The 23748-nt window shown below is 39.6% G+C and overlaps 1 protein-coding gene across 3 annotated transcripts in view; it reads right to left on the reverse strand.

The window, feature by feature from the left end:
* Window positions 1–555: 555 nt before the first annotated feature.
* The window catches only part of MAP2K4 (mitogen-activated protein kinase kinase 4), a gene marked incomplete at its 5' end in the record, with an annotated part of 104929 nt that continues 81736 nt past the window's right edge, over window positions 556–23748 (reverse strand). For 2 of the 3 annotated variants that reach the window (XM_082679781.1, XM_082679782.1), the window contains 6 exons: window positions 556–3243; window positions 4437–4482; window positions 8668–8816; window positions 11201–11278; window positions 19427–19554; window positions 22445–22496. In XM_082679781.1, coding sequence (XP_082535907.1) covers window positions 3130–3243; window positions 4437–4482; window positions 8668–8816; window positions 11201–11278; window positions 19427–19554; window positions 22445–22496 — 567 coding nt within the window. In that variant the 3' untranslated portion in view covers window positions 556–3129. Of the gene's footprint in view, window positions 3244–4436; window positions 4483–8375; window positions 8458–8667; window positions 8817–11200; window positions 11279–19426; window positions 19555–22444; window positions 22497–23748 lie in introns of all 3 variants that reach the window. The other variant, XR_014298369.1, reaches the window with a different exon arrangement.

Below are 23748 nucleotides of genomic sequence, written 5' to 3' on the forward strand. Positions count from 1 at the left end.
AGTCAGGATGTTGTCAACGAGCGACAGGTGGGAGCACAACAGGTCAGTCCTGGGGCTGGAGCTCCAGATTCTTCTCTGTGGTAGTTCCCAGGTCTCTATGGCTTTTTGCTAATTTCCACTGTCCTCCATCCATAAACCTCCCAGGTCTGACCTCTGCAGGGCTTTGACCCACCAATCTCCCCCCTACCCCTCCTCTCTCGAGTAGCCGTGAATGAATGCATGAGCTGACATCTGATGCCTACCCAGCAGCCACAGGACTGGAAGCAGAAAGCAGGGCTGGCAGCCAGATGTCGGGCCGAGGCAGGCCGCGTTCTTACAGGCTGTCTCTCCACCATGACACGGCACCCTCCTCCTTCAGCAGTAAGAAATGCTGGGTCAAGCCAGGACAACCAACAAAGAAACAAATCTGAACTGACCCCATCATCACGCCTGCTCAAACAGAACGCAAAACTTTTTTCCAAGAAGAATAAGCAGAGAAACGGCAGCCAGAAGACGGGGCGAGAAAAAGAAAGAAGCCGTACACACTTCCAGAAGAAGAGAATTTTCCCCCATGTGAAATGCACAGATAATTTAATGGAATTGACTTGGAATTGGATAATTCCAATGGAACTGACCCTCTCAGGGTCTGACTTCAGAAAATCAAATTACAAAGTCATCATCACATCCTAGATTTATTACAACTGACCTGCAGGCAAAAGGATAGAACTATTACATAAACACTTCGATTCCATGTATATATCTTAAATAGAGGAAGAATTCAAACAAGAATACAGGATAAAATATTCCAAGCTCCAAGAAGCAGTTATGTTACTGAGCTCCATTTTTACAGACAAATAAGGCAATATCCCTGCACATTAGCTTTTTGATAATTTTTATACATTTTTCTATGGTACAAGAGAAAAATAACCAGAGCTCACAATGTACAGTTCTTATACTATTTTCACAGTTTGTGAACACTATACACCCTTTTGTTTTAATAAAGATACATTGTAATAAACTCCTTGCCCTTAAGTTTATAGTTTATAATAATCTATGATTAATACACTAAAATTGCCTTTTTATGTGGTCATCCACACAACAGAACGGTCAGATTAGCTCCTGGACAGTCAGAATTGCTTCTATCTCCATTGGTATATGGCAAAGTGACCCTATGCTGAGCCACACAGGAGGCTGACAGCAGAGATGCAGATTCCTCTGGAGTCCCCGGGAATGGTGGAGGATGATGGCTTGGTGTGGTCAGAGGCAGACACTGCAGGGCCTCCTGTAGAGCACTGGGAAGCCTGGGCTTCAGGTGCCATGGGGGAGAAAACAGGAAAACCAGGCAAGTGGACCAAAGCGATAAACCACGGGTGAATTCTGAAATTTACAGGGATGTAACTGTAAACAGCACCATTCTCCCTTTATTGTTGAGAAGTGTTTGTGACCGTCACCTGGGAGGAGACACAGCAACACCTACCACTGTTTGGTTCCGTCGCAGCCCCATCTGCGTCTCAGACCATGGCAGCTTTCTACTCCAGTGTGCGTGAGCCACTCACAGTGCTGCCTGACCGACTGTCACACAAACGCTCGGGGCCAGGGAGGCCAGAGTGAAACCACGGAGACCCGGCCCATGGGTAAGGGAGGAAGGACAGCAGAAGATGGCAGATTTAAACGGCCTCTTAGAACTATTCTGGGGTTCTTCGGGGGTTTTTTGGTTTTTGTGTTTTTGTAGACTCCCAATTCCAAGAAATGGTGGTGACCTGCTAGAGATTCTCGCAGGTGATGATCTCACCTAAGAGACTGCCGTTTCCCATCCTCCTCTGGTCAAGCGGTTTTCTCTAGAAAAGATGCTCCTTCATTACCTACCACATCAGCTAGGCCCCACGCTTCTCAGCCTTTTAAACAGTAGAGCATGTGAGAGACTGGGGGCTAAAACTCCTTGGTAAGGAACATCCTTGGTAATTATAAATGTTTCTGATACAGGAGAAAAAGGCGAAATATTGGATTAAGCAAAAGTCACATAGTGGCAATAGACCACACAGGTGGGTAAAGAGATGCAGAAGCTGAAGACCTGGGCCAGTGATGTCGAACAACTGAGATTTGGTCTTTTGCTGCCTAGAAGAAATCTTTATCTAATCAATCAAGGCACATTGCTACCAGCTACTTCTCCCTGTTAGTCAGTTATGATGGCTGAAGTATTAGGCTTGGGACCAAGGGGAAATATACAGCTGCTGCAAGTTGTTCCATAAGATTCTAGGATTAAAAACAGCTGTAAACTTTGCCCTCCGTACTTTTTTCTTCTTCCAGTCCAGGTGGTCTGTGGCAGGTGGAACATCCAGTTGGCAGCACACCAAATTCTGAGAATGAAATTCTTAGGATCAGCACCTTCTCTGACAAGTGGCAGACTCCTGAGTCTCCCCAGTGAAGAGCAGAGGGCTGGGGAAGGAGAAAAGAACACGTTCTGTCCTGTCTCAATCTTCTAATGTTCACCTCTCTGAGCGCAACGTGGTTTTTGGTAAAGATAAATTCCCTCTGATTTAACATGATATCTCTAACAGGGAAGGAATTTGGCTAAGTACATCCATCCCCAGACATCGACAGTGGCTGTAAAGCAACAGAATGTCACATCAGTAAATCTATTGCACTTGGTGAAGACAGTAAATCCCTCCTCCGTCTCCCAGCTCCAGAAGGCAATGCGTCTCGTTGGCTGTGCCCGCTCTTCTCACTCCAGCCCAAGTCTGTGTTCAGACACAGCGCACCCATCACCGCATCCTTCCAGTATTTGGAAGTCTGACAGAACACCATTCCAGTAGCTGCGTCTCCAGGTTTCGAGTCTAGAAATGAATTTAAGATGTGATCTAATCACGGTCAACAAATTGATCATACTAACTTCCACATTTCATGAATACGTCCATCACGAAAGAGCAGGATGAGGTCTCTCTGACCGGCACTAACACTGCGTGATCGCTCAGGTATTACAGGGATGCACGTTCTAGGTGACGAGAGTATACAGACATGATGGAAACGAACACCAATCTTATTGCACATGGTGTCTGGGCGAGCAATAAAAACACTGTGGTACGGGATGAAGATTCTTTACGTCTTGCTTCCTCTCAGCCCTTTTGCCTAGAGTCTGACGTAGCAGCGATGTCAGTCGACATACATGGGAGAGCTGGGAGTAGCTGGCATTTGATCCAGGATTTTACAAACATAGCATGCGACCTCGACAGCGCGCTCTTCATACATCAAAATAAAGGGATGTTTCTGCAAGAATATTGAAAAACAGAAAAAGAAAAGAAAAATGATCAATATTCGCATCAGAGCTCACACGGAACTTTTCCCAGTTTCGACACAGCACAGAACTGCAGGCTCCAGCCAGGTCGAGCTGTAAATGACTGTAGCAAGGCAAGCACAGTCTGCACTCCACGCAGACGTGTTAATGGGTGTGAGCCGCTGAGATACGATGCACGGTGTCAGGCTCTGGAGGAACCGCCCTGGCTGTGAGGTCTGCAAGCTTATCTGTGTACCAGGACGGCACATTCCTCAGCACAAAGCATAGCTGGAGCCTCCGCCGCCATCTGAGAGCCAAGAAGAACGGCATGAATCATGGTCGATATTCCTCGTGGGACACAGGCATGAACTCCAACCTCCCATATCTCCCCACATGTAGCAGAAGGACCTTACAAAAAGACTTCAGTTTCGACCCTTCTGACCCCCACTCCAAAAGAGGCACAATGGAAACTTCTCCCCTGAGCTTGTGCGCTGTGCTCTCCAAAGCCTATGGCTCTGTACCTGCCTTGCAAACTCATTTTTTCGTCCTCCACCCCCAGCGATATTTTTCTTTCATAGCTTTGCTAAGTACACTAACCAAATACGTTTAGTCAGTGCTGGGGTTGACTGGAGTTCTACTTAACATCCTTGGAGAACCAGAAGCTAGTGTGACAAGTGGGTCTTTTCCTAAAATATTCCCACATTATTAGGTCACAGGACTTTCTTCACTGCCAAGACCAAGGCCAGATCCGGTAGATTGCTTAAAAAGTCCGAGTTCCATGGAAGGGTGAGAACTTTCAAAGAAATGAGAATTGGCCATACGCTGTCAGTTTGTGTGAGAGCTTTTAATAAAGGCAGGATGAGCACAGCAAGTTCCTATGGCCGTGTTATACACACAGACCACGCAGTGGAAACGGCTCCTCAAAGTGAATGCTCAAGCTCCTTCGGGTAGTTTTTATACCATGTGAAGGCCAGACTTTTCCATGAGAACCCAGCTAGTAAATGAGTAGGAAAACTAGACCAACACATTTCCTCTTCCCAAATCTCTTTGCTTTAAAACATTCTTTAACAACGCTCATTAAGGTCAATCAGTCTAGGACAGAGAGGCCGGCTGCTGCTTAGTGGACAGCATGCTGGAGGGCTCAGGAGTGAGGAGACAGCTCCAACTCCCCAAGTCTCAGACTCACCAGAAGTTCTTTATACTTTGGCCTTTTGGATTCATCCTTGGTAAGGCTAAAATAACACAAAAATTAACATCGTTAAAATGGACACACAGTTACCCAAGTACTTTTATTTTCACGAACAAAGTATTACAATCAAATAAGTAGGTTTTTTTCCCCTTCAGATACAAAGTCACAAAGCAGACAACCTGACAAACATAAAAAACACACAAAAAATGAGGCAATCTACAATCTAAGGATTTGCCCTTAAGATACTCAACGTAGGAGCATTAGTGAAAAATTAGAAACAAGTTAACTGGTGAAAATTGGATAAATCATGGCATAGCTACATGTTAGAATACTATGTAGTTAAACGTATTTAATGCATGTGTAAGTATAAGATTGTAAGTGTATATGTCTGTGTGCCTGTGTGTTTCTAAATATATACGGCCACTACCCTAAGAGAAACTTGTAATCCAGCGAGTCTGGGAGATAAGCTACATATGAATTTTATAAACTTATCCTTAGAACTAAAACATTTTTGCACTCTGTATCTTAATTCTGTGTTCTTTGTTCCAAAAGTTCACAGTAGTACAACTTCATAAGGACTATATTGATATATGAAAAACCTCTGTCCTCCTGACATTTTCCCCTTGAATTCTACCCTGTCTAATTAATGTCGCCAGAAGTGCTTTCATTTTGTTTGTATTTTCCTGATCTATCTTGGACCGTACCTTAATCACCACTCTCCTCCAACCTCAATTACATTCACTTTTTTAGTATCAGACGTGAATCTGGGCAATACAGGTCCCCTATATCTAAACTCAGTGCTGTTCTTCACAGCTGCACCTTCTGTAGCGGACGCCTCACTGTGCTACACAGATGCCTTCTTTAGGAATGAAGAACTTACTCCTCCACTGCTGGGAGGGCTGCCAGCAGGCAGCCCTCGGTTGTGGCTTCTAAGGGATGGTATCAGTTGAAGACAGCCACCTTGGCCTTCTGGCGCCAGCCTGTATCTAATGACTGATCCACAAAGGGGCGTAAAGTCCAAGACCCTCCTCCCATACGAGTCAACCTTGGAGGGCCAGCCCAGCTTCACAGCTTCCTACAGGGCTGGTGGAGGCTTTGGCTGAGGCTGCATTGCCGCCCAACTCCCCTTTCTGCCTAGCCCTGCTTTCCCTCCCTTTGCTGTTTGTTGATCCAAAGATCACTACCTACCACTTAACCAACTTCCTGTACACTTTTTACTGTCCCCAAAGCCTGCTTTCCAGGGAACCAACCTGCAACACCCTTTTGCTGGGCTTACTTTTCTTCTTGGTCAAATATATCTTTTCAAAACAATCTGTGAACGGTAAACTCTTAGGCTTTCCCTTCCTGGAAAAAAAAAAAATCTATACTTCCTCATTTTGAATGATAATTGAGTGCCCATGTATAAAACTTTAGGATGAGGTTGACAATTATTTTTCCTCAGCACTCTGGAGCTATGACTCCACTGTTTTCTGGCAACTAGTGTTGCTGATGACGAGTCTGCTGTCAGTCTGATTCATTCATTCTTGCAGGTACTCTAAGTTCTCTTCCTGCCAACTCTTACTTTATCATTGTTCTGCAATTTTGCTTCAGTGAATTTTTGTATAAATTTACCTTTATTTATCCTATGTGATACAGAGACTTTAACCGAAATCTGAGCACCTATCCTAGATCAATTCTCAAACCTTCTCCACTATTATCTCCTTAAATATTGCTTCTCCACTTTCAGAGCTGTTTTTCATTTCCATTATATACATCTTAGAATTACTCATTCTCTTCTCACTGATTTTTAACTATTTTCTTTCATACATATTTGTCTACATCATGCTGGGGAAACCCTTCAAGTCCATCTTCCAGTTCCCCAACTCTGTCTTCAAGTGTTTTCAGTCCAGAGTACATCACATCTGTTGTATCTTTGTATCAATAGCTATGTTTTTTCATTCCCAAGCCTTCTAATTAATTAGTTTTCATAGCTAACTGTTTCATTTCTGTTTACTTCTTCCTCAGTTTTAATGAAACTTACACCTTTACTTCCTTGGGCATCTTAAATATACTTATTTTAAGTGTATTTTAGACTATTCCATAATCTCATCTCCATTAAAAGCAGCTTTATGTTCTAGTCTGTTGCTTTTCTTTCTTTTTATTTTAAATTAATTTTTATTGGAGTATAGTTGCTTTATAATGTTGTGTTAGTTTCTACTGTACAGCAAAGTAAACCAGCTATATGTATATATTTATCCCCTCTTTTTTGGATTTCCTTCCCATTTAGGTCACCACAGAGCACTGGGTAGAGTTCCTTGAGCTATATAGTAGGTTTTCATTTGTTGCTTTTCTTAGCACTAGACTTCATGCTTCTTCATCATTTTTTCATTATTACCCTCCCTTCCCATGAAAGTTAAATACTGCGTATCTGCTACAAACCATTATACTATGCAGGATTTTCTGGCTCTTCAGAACAAATTTTTGTCCCTTGGGGGTGACAGCACTCCACTAAGAACGCACGTTCTAAACAAGTTTTCAACAAGAAGTAATGATTGGATAGACATGCATCATAAAAAAATACAGCTGTGACAAAAAGAAGGAAAATGGCTTGGAACAAGGTGATATTGGATTATGAGGAAACCAAACAGGAATCCGAATGATCCAGGTTAGATACTAGAAAATGCTCAGGGATAGAAGAAGGGAGAATGGACAAATGTGGAGAGCTGATACGAGCATATCACAAAAACAGATAATACTTCAACCGCAGACCTTAATGATCTGGAATGAGATGGAACTACGTACCTACTCAGGGAAAACAACGTGAGATTCAAGTCTATAACCACTATTTATGGGAGAGAACTTGCACCACGGGACACAGAAATAAAAAGTAAATATAAATATAAATATAAATATAAATATATATATATAAATAAATATATATATATATATATATATATATATATATATATATATATATATATAAAACAAAACCAACGGAGAGATCAGGAATTAAGAAGAAAGCAATCCTGGTGGAGTGTTCCCAGGTGATTATTTTAGACATTATGCTCTATGACTCACACAGATTCTTTTAACCAAATATTTCATTAAAGTGGAATATATAAAATGATCACATTTTGCAATTATATACTGTATATATGTGTGCAAATTGGTAAAAGTAGATGGTTTTTTAAAAGGAAAAAGCAGCCAATTTGCGTCATCCTTATGGCCCTCTTCTATCTAAAAATCTTGAGGTATTCTTCTCCCCTCTGAAAACCAACACAAAAGTAGAATTTGGTTAGAGAAGATGAAAGGGACTTGAAAACTGGAGCCAAACAAATGTTTTCTACATATTCAAAAAGAGGGCAATGCTAGACCGTGAAACATTAAGTCTTAGTCTTATAGGACCTAAAAGAGTAGAGAGAAACAGCATTCCTGCAAAGAAAAAATTAAGAAAAAGAAAAGCATTTTCAAGAATGAAAATATACAAAATGCTCTGGCTTTTTGCTCATAAATATATCTTACTTTTAAATCATGTTGGATAAACAGAATAATTATCAAAAATATTCAAATGATAACAAAACAGGTTTTATTTAAAATTTAGATAACAAGGCACGACTGTCCTGTTGCCATATCAGTGTATATTTATTCTTACATGCTGCAAACACATACACGCCTGTAAAAAGGGGAGTGAACAATATCAGGTGTGGGGTTCCTAGAATAAGGAAACTTATTGGAATAAGGTTCCTTGGAATAAGGTCTCTGTGAGGCAGTATATGGTTCTACCAACTGAGCTTTGGGCCTGACACTACTACATACACCCAGCTGGGTTACGTGTCAGGTCAGAGCAGAGAGCCACCCCTGAAAGTCTGGCAGGATCTTAACTTAGTAAAAGCTTCCAAGTGATTCTGGTACAATTTCATTGTTAGAACCACATCAGAATAAGATGATCAATCTCACCTAGGCTGTATTTCTTGTACAAGGTACTAGAAATCTGGAGGCAGCAGCTTCTCCACCACCCACATCTGTTTTTCATCAGTACCTGAGTAGCAGAATAAGAGAGTGATGCCTCTCCAGGCTAGCTGGAGCCTTCCATGTAGCCACAGTGATCCAGAGTCCCAGCTGAGAAGACAGAGCGATATGAAGCAGGCTCCCCTTCCCCAGTATAAAGTACCAGTGTTGCTAAGATTAAGTAATCACCTCACTGTCCTCTCACCGTATATCTCTGAGCATTCATAAATCAAATACTCACCACAAGTTGACAAAGTTGATGAAACTTGGGGAAAATTCCCTTTCCTCAGAATTACTCAACTGTGGTGGGTCTCCTTTCACAACTTGTGTTAGTTGATCAAACACACTATTCCACTTTGGATAAGGAAATCGGCCTGTGGCCAATTCGTACTAAAGAGAACACAGAGGAAAAAGCAAAATACACTGGGCATTACTTATTAATCCAGTACTTATTACTCCTCACTGGAAAGGCCACATTGTAAATCTAAACTCCAAGCAAAACTCTTGAAAAAGCCTTGACTCAAATCAAGATCAGGTTGAGGTGCAATCTTCAGAATTATGGCTAAGTGGAAGGGATATTTAGAAATCAAGATAGTATGTCCATATCTGCCACAGGTCAAACATATTTGTGAACTGTATTCTCATCTTTCTCCCACTCTGTTCTGAGGACAATGGAAACCTAGAAACTGTGCTTTTTCCAAGAACTAGGTTTAAGTCTGCAGCATGGCCTAAATGAACCCCATTTTACGTGCACTGACAGGCGACCCCAAACTTATCAGAGATGGCACATGACAGACAGAGCACTATCTGAGAAGATGGTTTTGGAGCTTCTTCCACTGAGATTTGACTTTGTCAGTTTAGTCAAATATTAAAGTACCAGTTTGCACAATGAAAGGAAGGCGAGCAAGCAATCATAAAGCCGTCCTCCGACAGGAAGCTGGTATGGGAGGGCCTTCTTCCCCAGAAGAGGCCTCCTGCAGCTCAGCACCGTCTCCACTTGCACCTGCGCCTGTGGGAAAGCAGGCAGGTGGGCACGCACACACACACGCAAATCCACTCCTTTGGCTGAGGTTTCTTTTTGATAAAAATACAAACGCTTGGGAAGAAGTAAACCTCCTTGATTATTCACAGCAATGGGAATTGCTTCATTAGATTCATTCCTGAGAACAGGTTTTAATAAGAGAAGGAAACAGTAGGACACAACATCATAAGGTGAAAGACTTAGGATCTTAGGAGTTAATTTCACACATCTCATAATTTTAAAAATATTATATGAAAATAATGTCTCTATGAAAAATTAAAAAGCAATTATAAGTACTGAACGCCTTGCTTTTAAACAAAGTTTAGCCAGAGGTACTAAAGGAAATTGCTTAAAAAATTCCTATGTTAAAACCTTTCACAGAACAAAATTTTGTTTTTACAATAAAGTAAAAACTTGCTTTTTAAGCATAACTGGCTTGGACGTAGATAGGTATTTCTGAGTCATGATTACCTCTTACATGCAAACAGTTGTCTCAGTTGTTAGCTATAAGTCTTGCTCCAGTCACCAGACCTAAGATTCCCAAGTTCTGTGTTCTCTCCTGACTAACGGGGAAGGAATCCCCTTTGGTTAGTGGCTTCACGCTGAGAAAAGACTCCACGAGGTGTCTCCCATGTCTGCTCACAAGGGAAACCAGATGGAGTCTTGTGCGGAGCTGAGTTGTCAGCCTTCATGTCTCTAGACGGAGAATTCATTAGGTGTGGCACAGTGACTCACCAAGGACACTCACAAGGGTGTGTGATCCTCAGGAAGAGGACCTTAGTGCCATATAATGCCAATAAACAAATGGAGATTACTTAACAAGCTACAGGAAAAGTTCACTGCTCTGAACCTGGTGTCTCGGGGCTCTGGGGTCTTACTAAGACGGGAGGAAAAGTTTTGGGTTGCCTACCAAACAGGACACAGCCCCACCTATACTGATGTAAAATTCACATCCAATGTGGAAGAAGCTGCTCTGAGATCAGAAAAATGCCATTCAGCCCTGGTAAAACAGCAAGCACAAGAAAATAAATCTAAAACTTCAAAACAGATTTTGGTAATAAGGAAATCAGCAAATGAATCTGTTTTTAAAATAGAACCAAAATTTCAATACAGTCCACAGGTGAGACAGTTTATTTCATCATGCTTGTTAGTTACAAACTAAGTAGTCTTCTTACTATTCTCGCTCAGTGTTGTTCTAAGGTAGAACTTCCACTGAGAATTGTCACCGCGGTGGTTCTTGTCCTTCAACAATGGAATTACTTTCAGCATGTGTGACTTTTCTATTTGGTGAATAGAAGATTCCAAGTAGTATATAACTACCTTCATATATATAAGTATGTGCACCTAATACACACACTGTCCACAGTATTACTGGACATACGACTCCTGCTTGAGATGGGGACGCAGCTGCACTGCTGCACCGACCGCAGGTGAGCTGGCCTCCCTGTTCCTGCTCTGAGCGCAGTTCTGACTCCTAGTATCCGTGGCCAAGAGATCCAGGGCCACTACATTAAAGAGCCCTAGGCACTTCACAAAACCACAAGGGAAATAATCAACTCTAGCTTGAGTTTTAAGATAAAAACTTGTTTTTCTACACTTGGGGGGCAGGGAGAAATAGGTATATAAAATCAAAGACTAGAAGAGACCGGATATGTTCTTATGAGTGGTGAAAGACTGGTTATGGTTAAATTTTCTTTTATCTCTAAATGTCTCATAACACGACAATGACAAGATTGAGTGAACATGAACATACCAATGTTATCCCCAAACTCCAGACATCAGAGCGGACGTCATATCCTTGTCGTGACGCACTTGGGTCTATTCTTTCAGGCTAAAACACAAAGAGAAATCACCGTCATTCATTACACACACCCTCCAGGAGCAAGTAATGGAAGCAGGAGCTGGGTAGGCAGCCAGAACACCAACACACTCCTAGAGGAATCCATGTCTAGGGCCAGACTGGGAGTAATAGGAAGCCAATATTATACTGAAAACGAACAGCAAGGAAAGACCCAACTCAACGGCTTCCTCCATAAAGGGAATACAAGCCTAATTTTTCCCCCTAAGGACGCACAAGAGTTTACAAAACTGAAGCTGAGAACAGACAGAGGGAGAAAAGAGGAGGAAAAAGGAAAATCATAAAGAATTACAGGGCCAGATTAGTAGCAAGTAATGGTAAAAAGAAGAAAAAAAAAAGACTAAGTTTTAGAATCTTATCACTTTTTGCTTCAGTGAATAAGGACATACCACAGTATATTTGAGACACAAAAGCAAGTATGAGCTAACTTTATTATAATTGCTCCACTCACTCTTTATCATAAAGCTAAATATCTATACCTTTAAAGATATAGATTTACAGAACTTCCCTGGTGGTGCAGTAATTAAGAATCCATCTGCCAATGCAAGGCAAATGGGTTCAAGCCCTGGTATGGGAAGATCCCACATGCCATGGAGCAACTAAGCCCGTGCGCCACAACTAGTGAGCCTGTGCTCTAGAGCCTATGAGCCACAACTACTGAGCCCACGTGCCACAACTACTGAAGCCCATGCGTCTAGAGCCCGTGCTCCGCAACAAGAGAAGCCACCGCAGCGAGAAGCCCGTGCACTGCAACGAGGAGTAGCCCCCGCTCGCCACAACTAGAGAACGCCTGCGTGCAGCAACGAAGACCGAACGCAGCCAAAAATAAATAAATAAATATTTTTAAAAAGATATAGATTTACACCTATATCTTTAAAGATATTTGTCAATTAGTCTAATTGTTAACCAAATTAAGGCATTGCCAGTATCATAATATATTATCCTATCATAAAAACAGCAAAAATCATTTTTAGTAATTTCTATGAAGGGAGCATTTTTACACTTCCTTGAAATAAGGGACCATTATTTACATAGTGTGCCAGGCATGGAAAAGAAAAGAGAGAGAGGCTATCAGTAGCACAGAGCTGACAATGGATCCTTAGCTAAGACTGACAGTAACTGCTGTTGAAAGAAACGTCCAGAGAAGCATAATGGTCACTGTGTTATGTTCTCTGCCTGTCAGCAACAATTACTTTGGAGACCTATGCATTTTGTTTTGAATATGAGTACTGTGTTGCATAAATATTCATTGGAAGCTCTTCACTTTTACTTTTAGATATAAATATAGTTATTTACCTGATAAGATACACATTACATAAAAATCCCAGATAGTCAACCAAGAGAGAAAATACTCCATCCAACAACAGCAGAATACACATTCTTCTCTAGCTCACATGGAACATTCACTAATATAAACCATGATCTGGGCCATAAAACACACTTTATGTTTAAAAAGTGAAATCATGCAAGGCATGTTCTTAGACCACAAAATAATTATATTAGAAATCAATAATAGAAAGATATCTAAAAAATCCCCAAATATTTGGAGATTAAACAACACATGGATCACAAATGTATGGATACCAAGGGGGAAAGGGGTGGGGTGGGGAGGAATTGGGAGAATGGGATCGACACATATACATTATTGATGCTATGTATAAAATAGACAACTGATGGGAACTATATAGCACAGGGAACTCTACCTAATGCACTGTGGTAACCTAAATGGGAGGGAAGTTCAAAAGGGAGGGGATATCTGTATGTGTATGGCTGATTCATTTGCTGTGCAGTGCAGGCTAACACAACATTGTAAAGCAACCATACTCCAAGAAAAAATTAAAAACAGAACACACTTCTAAATAACACATGGATCACAGAAGAAGTCTCAAGAAAAAGTTTAAAAATATTCTGAACTAAATATTAATAAAATGAAGTTACAAAATGAAGTAATCAATGAAATTATTTACTGAAATAATTTCACTAAATTATTTCACAGTACTCATGTTCAATTTCAATGAAAGTGAAATCACCAAAATGAAATTACCCAAAGTTTGTGGGATGCAGTGAAAGTACTACTCAGAGGGAGACTTACTGCAGTAATTGCATATATTAGAAGAGAAGACAGATTGCAAATCAACAGCCTAACTTGACAGCTTTAAGGAAACAGAAAAAGAACAAACTAGACTCAAAGCAAGGAGAAGGAAGGGAGTAATAAAACGTAAAGCAGGGCTTCCCTGGCGGCGCAGTGGTTGAGAGTCTGCCTGCTGATGCAGGGGACGTGCGTTTGTGCCCCGGTCCAGGAGGATCCCACATACTGCGGAGCGGCTGGGCCGGTGAGCCATGGACGCTGAGCCTGCGCGTCCGGAGCCTGTGCTCCGCAGCGGGAGAGGCCACAGCAGTGAGAGGCCCACATACCGCAAAAAAAAAAAAAAAATGTAAAGCAGAAGTAAGTGAAACAGCGAACAAAAATCAATACAAAATGTCAAAAGCAGAAGTTGATTCTTTGGAAAGATTAGCAAAATTGGCAAACTTCTAGCTACACTGATCAAGAGAAAGAGAGGGAAGACTCAAATTATTAAAGTCAGAATGAAAGAGGGGATATTACTATTGATCTTACAGAAACAGATGAAATAGACATTCTTTGAAAATGAAAACCTACAAAAATAATGTAGAAATCTGAATAACCGCAAAACTTTTTAAATTTTTAAATGAATCTGTTATTAAAGACCTTTCCACAAAGTCCAGACCCAGGTAAGTTTACTGGTGAACTCTTTCAAACATGCAAGGGAGAAATAACACCAGTCTTACTCAAATTATTCTCAAAACACAGAAAAGGAGGGTATTCCTCTCAATCCATTTTATGAAGCCAGCATAGCCATTTATGAAAACCTGACCAAAACATTACAAGACAATTAATATCCCTCATAAATACAGACACAAAAGTTGTTAAAATATGAGCAAATCTAATCTAGCAACATATGAAGTGGTAATATATCATAATCAAGTGGGGTATATCACAGGAAGATAATATGGGCTTAATACTTGAAAATCAATGTAATGTACCATATTTATAGAATGATTTTAAAAGTCATACGATCATCTCAACAGATGTAGGATTAGAATCTGATAAAATTTAACAACTGTTAGCATACTGAGAAGGAAACTTCTTATTTCATAAAATGTATGTAAAATAGCCTACAGCTACCATCATATTTAGTGGTGGAATACAGAACACGTCCTTCCTAATTAATACTGGGAACAAGGCACTGCTTCTATTCAGCATTATATTGGAGTTCCCAGCCAGTACAAAAAGGTAAGGGGGGAAAAGCACGGCTTTTACTCACAAACATTTGGATTTCTACGACTGTTTAGTTAGAAAATCCCTACTAAAATTAATGGTGAAACCAGCAAGATCATAGGACACAATGTCAAAATGTGCAAACCAGCTCTATTTCTCTATAATAATAGCAAAATATTGGGAAAAAGTTAAAAATCCCATTTACAATATTAGCATCGAAAAACATGAATTCCTCAGGAATAAATTCAAAAGGTGCGCAAGAGATCCACGCTGAAAACTATAAAACATCACTGAGAGACAGCAAGAAGATCTAAATCAATGGAGAAACATAACAGGTACTAAAAGACTCAGCAACGTCAAGATACGCACAGTGGAATGGACAAATAAATTGTGGTCTACTGATACAATGCACAACTTCTCCGCAATAAAAAAACTGAATGACTAATACACATAACAGGTACTAAAAAACTCAGCAATGACAAGATACAGCGGAATGGATAAATAAATCGTGGTCTATTGATACAATAACAACTTCTCTGCAATAAAAAGACTGAACGACAAATACACACGGACAGCATCGATACATCTTCAAAAGAAAGCACACACAAACAAGCACAGACTGTAGGATGGCATTTCTAAAGAACTTGAGGAAAAGCAAACCTAACCGACAGTGACAGAAAATAGGACCAATGATCCTATAAAATATGAGACATATTTTCTATCTTGACTGATGTGGTGATTATATGACTAACTACATTTGTCAAAATTCAAATTGTATGCTTAAAATGGGCACCTATTATTTGTGGTTACAGCGCTAATGTCATTCTAAAACTGCTGTATGTTTATGTCACAAACAGCTATAATGCCTATCATGTGTGTGTTAGAAAAACTTATCCAACACCGGGAAATAAATCCAAAAAAGGATTCCGTTTCCTTTCAGTGTCACAGTGGAGCACCAGCAAGCCTGCCCAAGGACTGTGTAAGTGTACTTGTTTCATTAGGGCCCAGACACTTAAGTTACACAATAACCTGCAGATTTTTGTCAGGTAGGGATGCAAATGATTTCTGTCCAACAACCCCAAAAGTTATTATTTTATTGACCTGGAGATAATTAGCAAATTTATATTTTGATTAGCCATCTTGTTGCAATATTCCTTCTTTAGTGACTGTAAATACAGAATGATGCAAATGTTCTTTGAGCCAGTTTCACTAACCTGTCTGTCCAGTTTTCTCATTAATGAGTTAAATATATTTTTGACACATGTTCGTTCTCTATTTGTACATGTAATATTTTTAATATTTTGAAAAGTATTCTTTGAGAGGAGTGGAGATTTAAGATCCATGAAACTAATTAAAGATGCTGTATCCTAAATCTAAGTCAGAAGTACGGATTTGAAAAACAAAAAGCTTTTTAAAATTAACAAGAGGAAAATATCAACTTAGAGAATAGGGTCTATAATATTAACAAAAACAGCAAAAAAGTAGTAGATAAAACAATTTTATATCCAAAACATATAATTTATAATAAATACACAACTCAAGTTACTTTGTATTAAAGTATACAAAATAAAAACCAAGGAATAAGGAGAAATTGACAACCTCAATATTTTCAAATTTTGAACTCCTCTATTTTTTTATATTAAAATGGCAAAAAAGTGCTGAACAGGGACCTCCCTGGTGGTGCAGTGGTTGAGAATCCACCTGCCTATGCGGGGGACATGGGTTCGAGCCCTGGTCCAGGAAGATCCTACACGCCGCAGAGCAGCTAAGCCGGTGCATCACAACTACTGAGCCCACGCTCTACAGCCCACAAGCCACAACTACCGAGCCCATGTGCTGCAACTACTGAAGCCCACATGCCTGGAACCCGTGCTCTGCAACAAGAGAAGCCACAGCGATGAGAGGCCCACGTACCATAACGAAGAGTAGCCCCCGCTGCTCACTGCAGCTAGAGAAAGCCCGCGCGCAGCAACTAAGACCCAACACAGCCCCCCAACAAAAAAAATTAAAAATAAATAAACAGTTAAAAAAAAGTGCTGAATATAATTATAATACAGAACAGACCCTTTCCAATATTTCATTTTTTAATTGACCATTTATCATGCTAAAAGAAGAATTTTAATATGTCCCAAAAGGCAGAAACGTACGGACTAAAATGCTTTGAAAGCAAGTAATAAGTAAAAAGATTAACATGAATCACTTTGTACTGGTTAGCTATTTGTGTAACAAAGCACCACAAAACTTAACAGCTGACACCAACAGACATTTATTATTTCAGGTTTCTGTGAGTCAGGCTTCAGGGAGCATTTTTGTTGGTGGTTATGCCTCAGGGTCTCTCATGAGACTTCAACTGAGATGTCAGCCAGGGCTGTCGGCCTCACTGGGGCAGGAGGTCTCGTCACCAAGCTCACTCACACAGTACCGCAGGAAGCCTCTGTTCCTCACCACATGAGTCTCTCTGTAAAGCTGCCTGAGTGTCTTCACAACATGGCAGCTGGCCTCCCCCAGAGTGAGCAATCCAAGAAAGAAACCAAGAACGAAGTCACATGCCTCTTTATGACCAACTCTCAGAGGGATGCACTGTCATTTCTGCCACATGCTACTCATGAGAAGTGAGTGCCTAAGTTCAGTCCACACTCAAGGCTGTACTTAGCCACCGCCTTTTGAAGGGAGGTGTATTAAAGAGATTGGACAGATTTTAAAACTACCACATAATTGGTACTTAAAACACTGCAGTAAACAGGTCTTACACCCAACATTTAAAACAACTAAGAAAAGGAAAGTATGTATATGTATACACACGCACACCCACCCACGCATATGTGTGATGCTAAGGAAACAGTAAAATTTCACAGTTTTCAAAGAATTATGGGGACTTCCCTGACGGGTCAGTGGTTAAGACTTCACCTTCCAATGCAGTGGGGGTGCGGGTTCGATCCCTGGTCGGGGAGCTAAGATCCCACATGCCTCACAGCCAAACACCCAGAACATAAAACAGAAGCAATATTGTAACAAATTCAATAAAGACTTTAAAAATGGTCCACATAAAAAAAAAAATCTTAGAACAAAAAAAGAATTATGTATCTTTCCCCAAAGACTCCTGGCCAAGATGGATTTCAACCTCAAAGAACAGAAAACTATACCATCACAACTGTTCTGAGCTCTGGGGAAAATTTTCTGAGCTCAAGGAGGCCAAAGTTATGTTTTTGATTACTAGGTGATCAATACTTTTTTACTGTATGAATAAAATAAGATGAAAATTTTCCCAATTCGATTTTTAAAACTTGCATAGCCCGTCTAAAACCTTTACAATGTATACTACAAACCAATCTCAAACATTTTTATGTAGCAATTATAAATATTAATATAGCACATGTAAAAATATATTAAACACATAAACTATGAACCATGTAGGGATTATTTCTGGAATGCCAGAACGGTTCAACCACAGGAAATATATGTTACTATGATGTGTCATATCAACAGCTGCACAGAAACATTTTATCATACGCTGAACAAGGCCAAAAAGGCATTTAATAAAATTTAATAGCCATTTCTGATTCATTCTTATTCTCTCTCTCACACACACATTCTCACACACAGATATATACACATACACTTAGTAAACCAGAAAAAGACATTTGCTTTCAAGTCAAGCAACATAAGAATCCTACCATCAATACTGTCATTCAACATTGATACAGTTCTAGGCAAAGCAACAAAAATAAACATGAGAAAAGTAACAAAATATATATGATTATAGGTAGGTAGATAGATATGAGAAAGATCAATAAATATGAGGAATGCTAAGGCAAAAATTACCTGCAGAATGGTACCTTGAGTGCCATCTGAAACCTATTCAAAAAAGAGGTAGGGACTTCCCTGGTGGCGCAGTGGTTAAGAATCTGCCTGCCAACGCAGTGGACACGGGTTCAAGCCCTGGTTCTGGGAAGATCCCACATGCCGAGGAGCAACTAAGCCCGTGCGCCACAACTACTGAAGTCCGCGCACCTAGAGTGCATGCTCCTCAACAAGAGAAGCCACTGTAATGGTAAGCCCGCGCACCGCAACGAAGAGCAGCCCCCGCTTGCCGCAACTAGAGAAAGCCCATGAGCAGCAACGAAGACCCAACGCAGTCAAAAATAAATTAATTTTTTAAAAAAAGAGGTAGATCAGTATTTTGGCTGGTTACAAAATAAACATATCAGTATAAGTAGCTTTCCTATGCATCAGCAGGAATTATAACACTCCAGGTTGAGAAATAACTAATGCCTCTACCTTGCACGTGTCAGTGAGTTTCTCTTACCTCTGAACATGCTATGAGACATACTGAGTTCTATGAGGAATTCGGCTTCCTATTCTTCTCTAACCAGAAACAGCACCACTTACATTATCAATATGTCTACTACAATTGTAAACATACAATCAATTGTAACAGTGATTGTAAACATACAATCAATATGTCTACTACTTGACTGTAGTACCTCCTACAGTCAAGACAGCATATGGGGGTCTAGACGTACAAAAGAGGCCTTCTGAGAACTAACTAGAATATAATGAAAAAACAGTAATCAGAAAAGACCATAAATGCTCAGTGCCAGGCAAGAGGAATACGGTAAGACAATGAAACAGGAGTTCACTGGGATGACTTCGCCAAGTTTCATAGAAGAGCTAGAACTGAGTTTGGTCTTCGTGGAAGAGGAGAATATTCTAGTATGGTGAAACTGCGCGACCAAAGCAGATTCCTTAGTAGTACAGCACCAAAGGGCACAGGCTCTCTGTGCAATGAATGTCAAGCAAGAAGGTTTGGCCTTTGCACTTACTGCCATGTATGGCCTGCATCCAGCATCTCTTGTCTTGGCAATGGAGTCCACAAGCTGTCCACTGATGCCAAAGTCGCAGAGTTTAATATTTCCACTTCTATCCAGAAGAATATTGGAAGGTTTGATATCTGCAAGACACAGATGTCACTCAACGTTCAAGTAATCAAACGAGCTATATTCTAAAGTATTTCAAGGAAAAATACTGAAAAACCTTAGAAAACATAAGTGATCAAGTCCTTAAAATTCAGATAGCTAAGATGAAAAAAATTTTCTGAATGCTAAAAACTCATTATCAAAAAACTCCTCATATTAAATTTAGGCATTCTATAAAGTTCTGTTTTCATCAAGAGACATACGCATTTACTTGTTTCAAATTCATTACTTAACAGTCAAAACATGCAGGATGAATTTAATCTGTAAGAGTAACTAAGCTACTTTACAATACGTGTCAAAGATTATACAACTAAATGCAAAGTATACAAATTATAAACTCACAATTTAGTTAAAGGAGAGCTTTATCTAACTTAGGAAAGTATCCAGTCCAGTACCTCTAAAAGACCACAAGCTTCGGGATCAAAAAAGCAAAGGTTCAAGACCTGGGCCTGATATTCACAATGTGACCTGGGGCAAGTTCCTGAACTTTCACTTAGCAACCACAATTCCCTCATCTACAAAATATAAGTAATAATTCCTAACTTATAGGATTGTGGAAATGAAAACACCTATTACAGAAACTGAACATTGTTAGTACTCAGTAAATGTATCCACTTAATAATTATTTCTCCTTGAGAGATTTTTCTGATCTTAGATGGCTTCATTGAGTTTCTCCCAACCAACCTTCTTTAAGAGTCATCCTGGAGAAACTAGATTCATTTTTACCATTCTCAGAGTGTGTGTGCTTTCCCGCACACCTGAGAAAGCTGAATCCTTTCCATTTGGTTCTCCAGGTTTTACACAGTCTTGTCACATTGGCCCCTAGGTTATCACCTCCTCCTCACTCACCATCAGCTCACTCACTGCCAGTGTGTGCAAATCAGCTAGCTGGACAATTCTCCCTGCCCTTGCTCACTAATTCTCTGTCCCTATCTCAATCCTTCGAGGCATTTAATTGTCCCTGTCATGGTTCCATGAATAAAAAGGACAGAAATAAATATAGGATACAAAAATATCTGTCTGTAACTCAGAAGGGGACCTACAAAAAAATCCAGAAAAGAATGCTTACCATCACTGACACGGCTGACTGCCTATCAAACATCCACTCCTAAGCATGCCATCATCCTTTCTAATGGAACTTTCATTTTACTGAGATCCATCCTCCTCTGTGTACATCTATCCGCACCTCCAAACACGGGGTCCTGATTGGTCTAAGCTTATCAGGGTAGCCTCATGCTCCTTGCCAGGGACTAGTTTAGGTAAGGGCATGAAGGAGACAAGAGAAAATGTGAGAGACAAGTAAGTAAGAGCTCCCTGCTGCTAAGACAGCCACACAAGAAGAGACAGCTTCTTCTTCAAGAGGCTGTTATGCTAGGTGTGACACAGGACCTGCTTTAGTTGTTACTACCCTGAGGATGGAGCCAACATGTTAAGGAGAGCAGAGCCAGAAGAAGGGAGCCTGAGCCCTAATCATATCGTGTTGGAGCCACCCTATCTTTGGACTTACTACGACAGATAATGAGTTTCCTTGAAGTTTAAGCCAGTTAACAGGATTTTCTCTTACTTGTAATCAAAAGCACTCTAATTACAGCAAAAAAAAAAAAAGCTACCTGATCCTAGCTGGTAAAAAAGACTGCTATAAATTCATCATTTTACTTAGTCACAGGAAAACCAAAGTTATTTTTGAAGCCTTTCCCTTTTATTTAACCTTGGGCAGTGTCTTAGTGCTTTACTGTGATTGGTGAGAATCCCTAAGGTAATTGTCAGATGCCCTAAGGTAATACTCCCATAATTACCAAATATAGACAAAAAGAGGGAGGGAAAAAATCCAAAACAAGAACAAGATGAAGTACAAGAGGAACAAAATAATTTTGTTTAGGGACCTAATCCTATATGATTTTAGGACAAAAGAGAAAATAAGAAGGCTAGCCAAAATTATCTTTAACAAGCATTAAGCCAGGCAAAATTAAATGAAACATTCTGATGTTCGAGGTTAACTAATTGCAGTCGTTCAGGGTCAACCTCAAATAAAAATTACTTAAATCAATGCCCTAATTACTAATCTCTTTAATCACAACCTTAGAGCCCTTTAACCTTAGAATTCAAGGTTTTTCGCATCTCTGAATACGACTGTTTCCTTCCTTCCTGTGTTGTCAGGCTGAATCACACACTGCCATGTATCACCTTGGGTTTGTCCACTACAGATTTACTGAGGGTACAGAACTGTGCCTCTTCAAAGCCACTGCCTCACTACCCCGAGTCTGGCATAGTAATAAGACAGAGCAACTACTTAAACTATTTGCTGAATTAAATTCAGGAATCCCACTGTCTCCCAAAAGACAGACACCAAATGTTTGAATTTGGACCTGTGTCTAAATAAGGCCAAGATCACTGTTTTCACAAATACAAATGCTTTAGAGGAATTTCAATGTAAAATACTAATTAAAGAATCTTTCTCAATTTACAAAAATATCCTCCCAAGTAAAGAAGAAACACTTGATAGGGACAGTAGCGTGCCTTTAAAATGATCGAGGGTGCTATCCTGCAGATCCTTCTTTGACGGTCCACAGGTTCACCTTCCTGCCTTATTCGTATAGACAGAGAAACATTAATTATCTATCAGGCAAATGAATAATTATTTTTCAACTAAGCCCCAACATTCTAATAAGTTAGACTGAAATTTATAGAATCCCAAAGGGAAAAAAATCCTAAATTAATAATAAAGTTTTAGGGTACATATAGTATGTTTTGCTAAAAATACAAGTATTTTAGTAAAAGTTATACAATACACTGTAACTTTTAATTTTTTTTCCTATTAAGGAAAAATGTTAATTTCTAGTCTAAAAAAATACAGTTCATACCCACCTCTGTGAATGATTTTCAAGTTTTCTTTTAAGTGGTTTAGTGCTTTCACAGTCTAGGGAGGAAAAAGCAGAGACGGATGGGATAAACAATCAATTTCCTTCTAATCAAATAGCACAATAGCTTACCGTAAAATAACAGCTCGGGTAGCTCTTTGCATTCTTTTGGGCTTAATATTTCAATATTCTGTCCATTTTTTATGTTAGCTGAAGATGCTAAATTATGATTTTAGATATGAAATCATAGTTGCCTTTACACGCCCTTCCCTGACAGCTAAAAAAACAAACAGGTAACTTACAATTTTTTAAATAAGTCATTAAAAAGTTGTATAATCTTTCTCATACCATCGAACTTTTTAGGAACAGATATATTTAGTACAAAAAGGTCCAACAGTCTGGTTCCATTATCAACCCTAAGTTAATAAGTTTTTCCAAATTCCCAGTTTCTCACAATCATTCACCCTCAGTGGGTGTGGAGCCTGCAAAGTAATTTTTGCAGAGCCAGAATTTATCCTGTTGTTTGATCACTGCTCATGATCAGGAAATCAAAGATTTCTCCAGGAATAGAGGAAACAGAGACTTGAATTAACATTTCTACAACCTCAAACTAAAAGAGAAGTGAAGCACAGGCCTCCAATTAGAAAGGTCAAGTCTCCGCTGCCATCAAGCTGCTGGGTGCAGAACACAAACTCGCAATGCTTCAAACAGCCACGCTTGTTCATGGGGTTATTAATTAGCAAGAAGGGATTTAACACAAAGTAATTTTAAATGTTACGCTTAACAAAAAGGATGATCACCAAGTCTAGAAACACAGGCAAATATATAATAAATGATTTATTAGTATATATTACATATATTGCAATTTAGGATAAAATAATTTTATCTATGTTTTCCAACTTCATGATCATCCTGTCATGCAGTGGTTAACAGCTGGATTCTAGGATCAGACTGCCTGGGCTTAAATCATTTACACTGACAAATATATGAATTTCAAAGCAAATTAATTACTTAATCTCTCCATGCTTTAGATTTGTCATCTGTAAATAAAAAGGGGGTTACACTATTTACCATTGAGAGTTGCTATGAACATAAAATGTCATGAGATCTTGGCCTGACACAAATAAACACTCAGTAACCATGGGCTATTATCATTATTCTACTATTGTTCCATTATAATTATTATGAATAGTAAAAAGTTCCAAGATAAAGCTAGGTTTGGTATACTGAAGAGAGATGACTAAAGTGATCAACATAAAATTTCATACACCTGTCTGAATAATGAAGAAGTTTCTAGTAAAACTTGTTTAT

This window comes from Grampus griseus (genome assembly GCF_964374135.1).
Source record: "Grampus griseus genome assembly, chromosome: 20".
NCBI classification, from domain to species: Eukaryota; Metazoa; Chordata; class Mammalia; order Artiodactyla; family Delphinidae; genus Grampus; species Grampus griseus.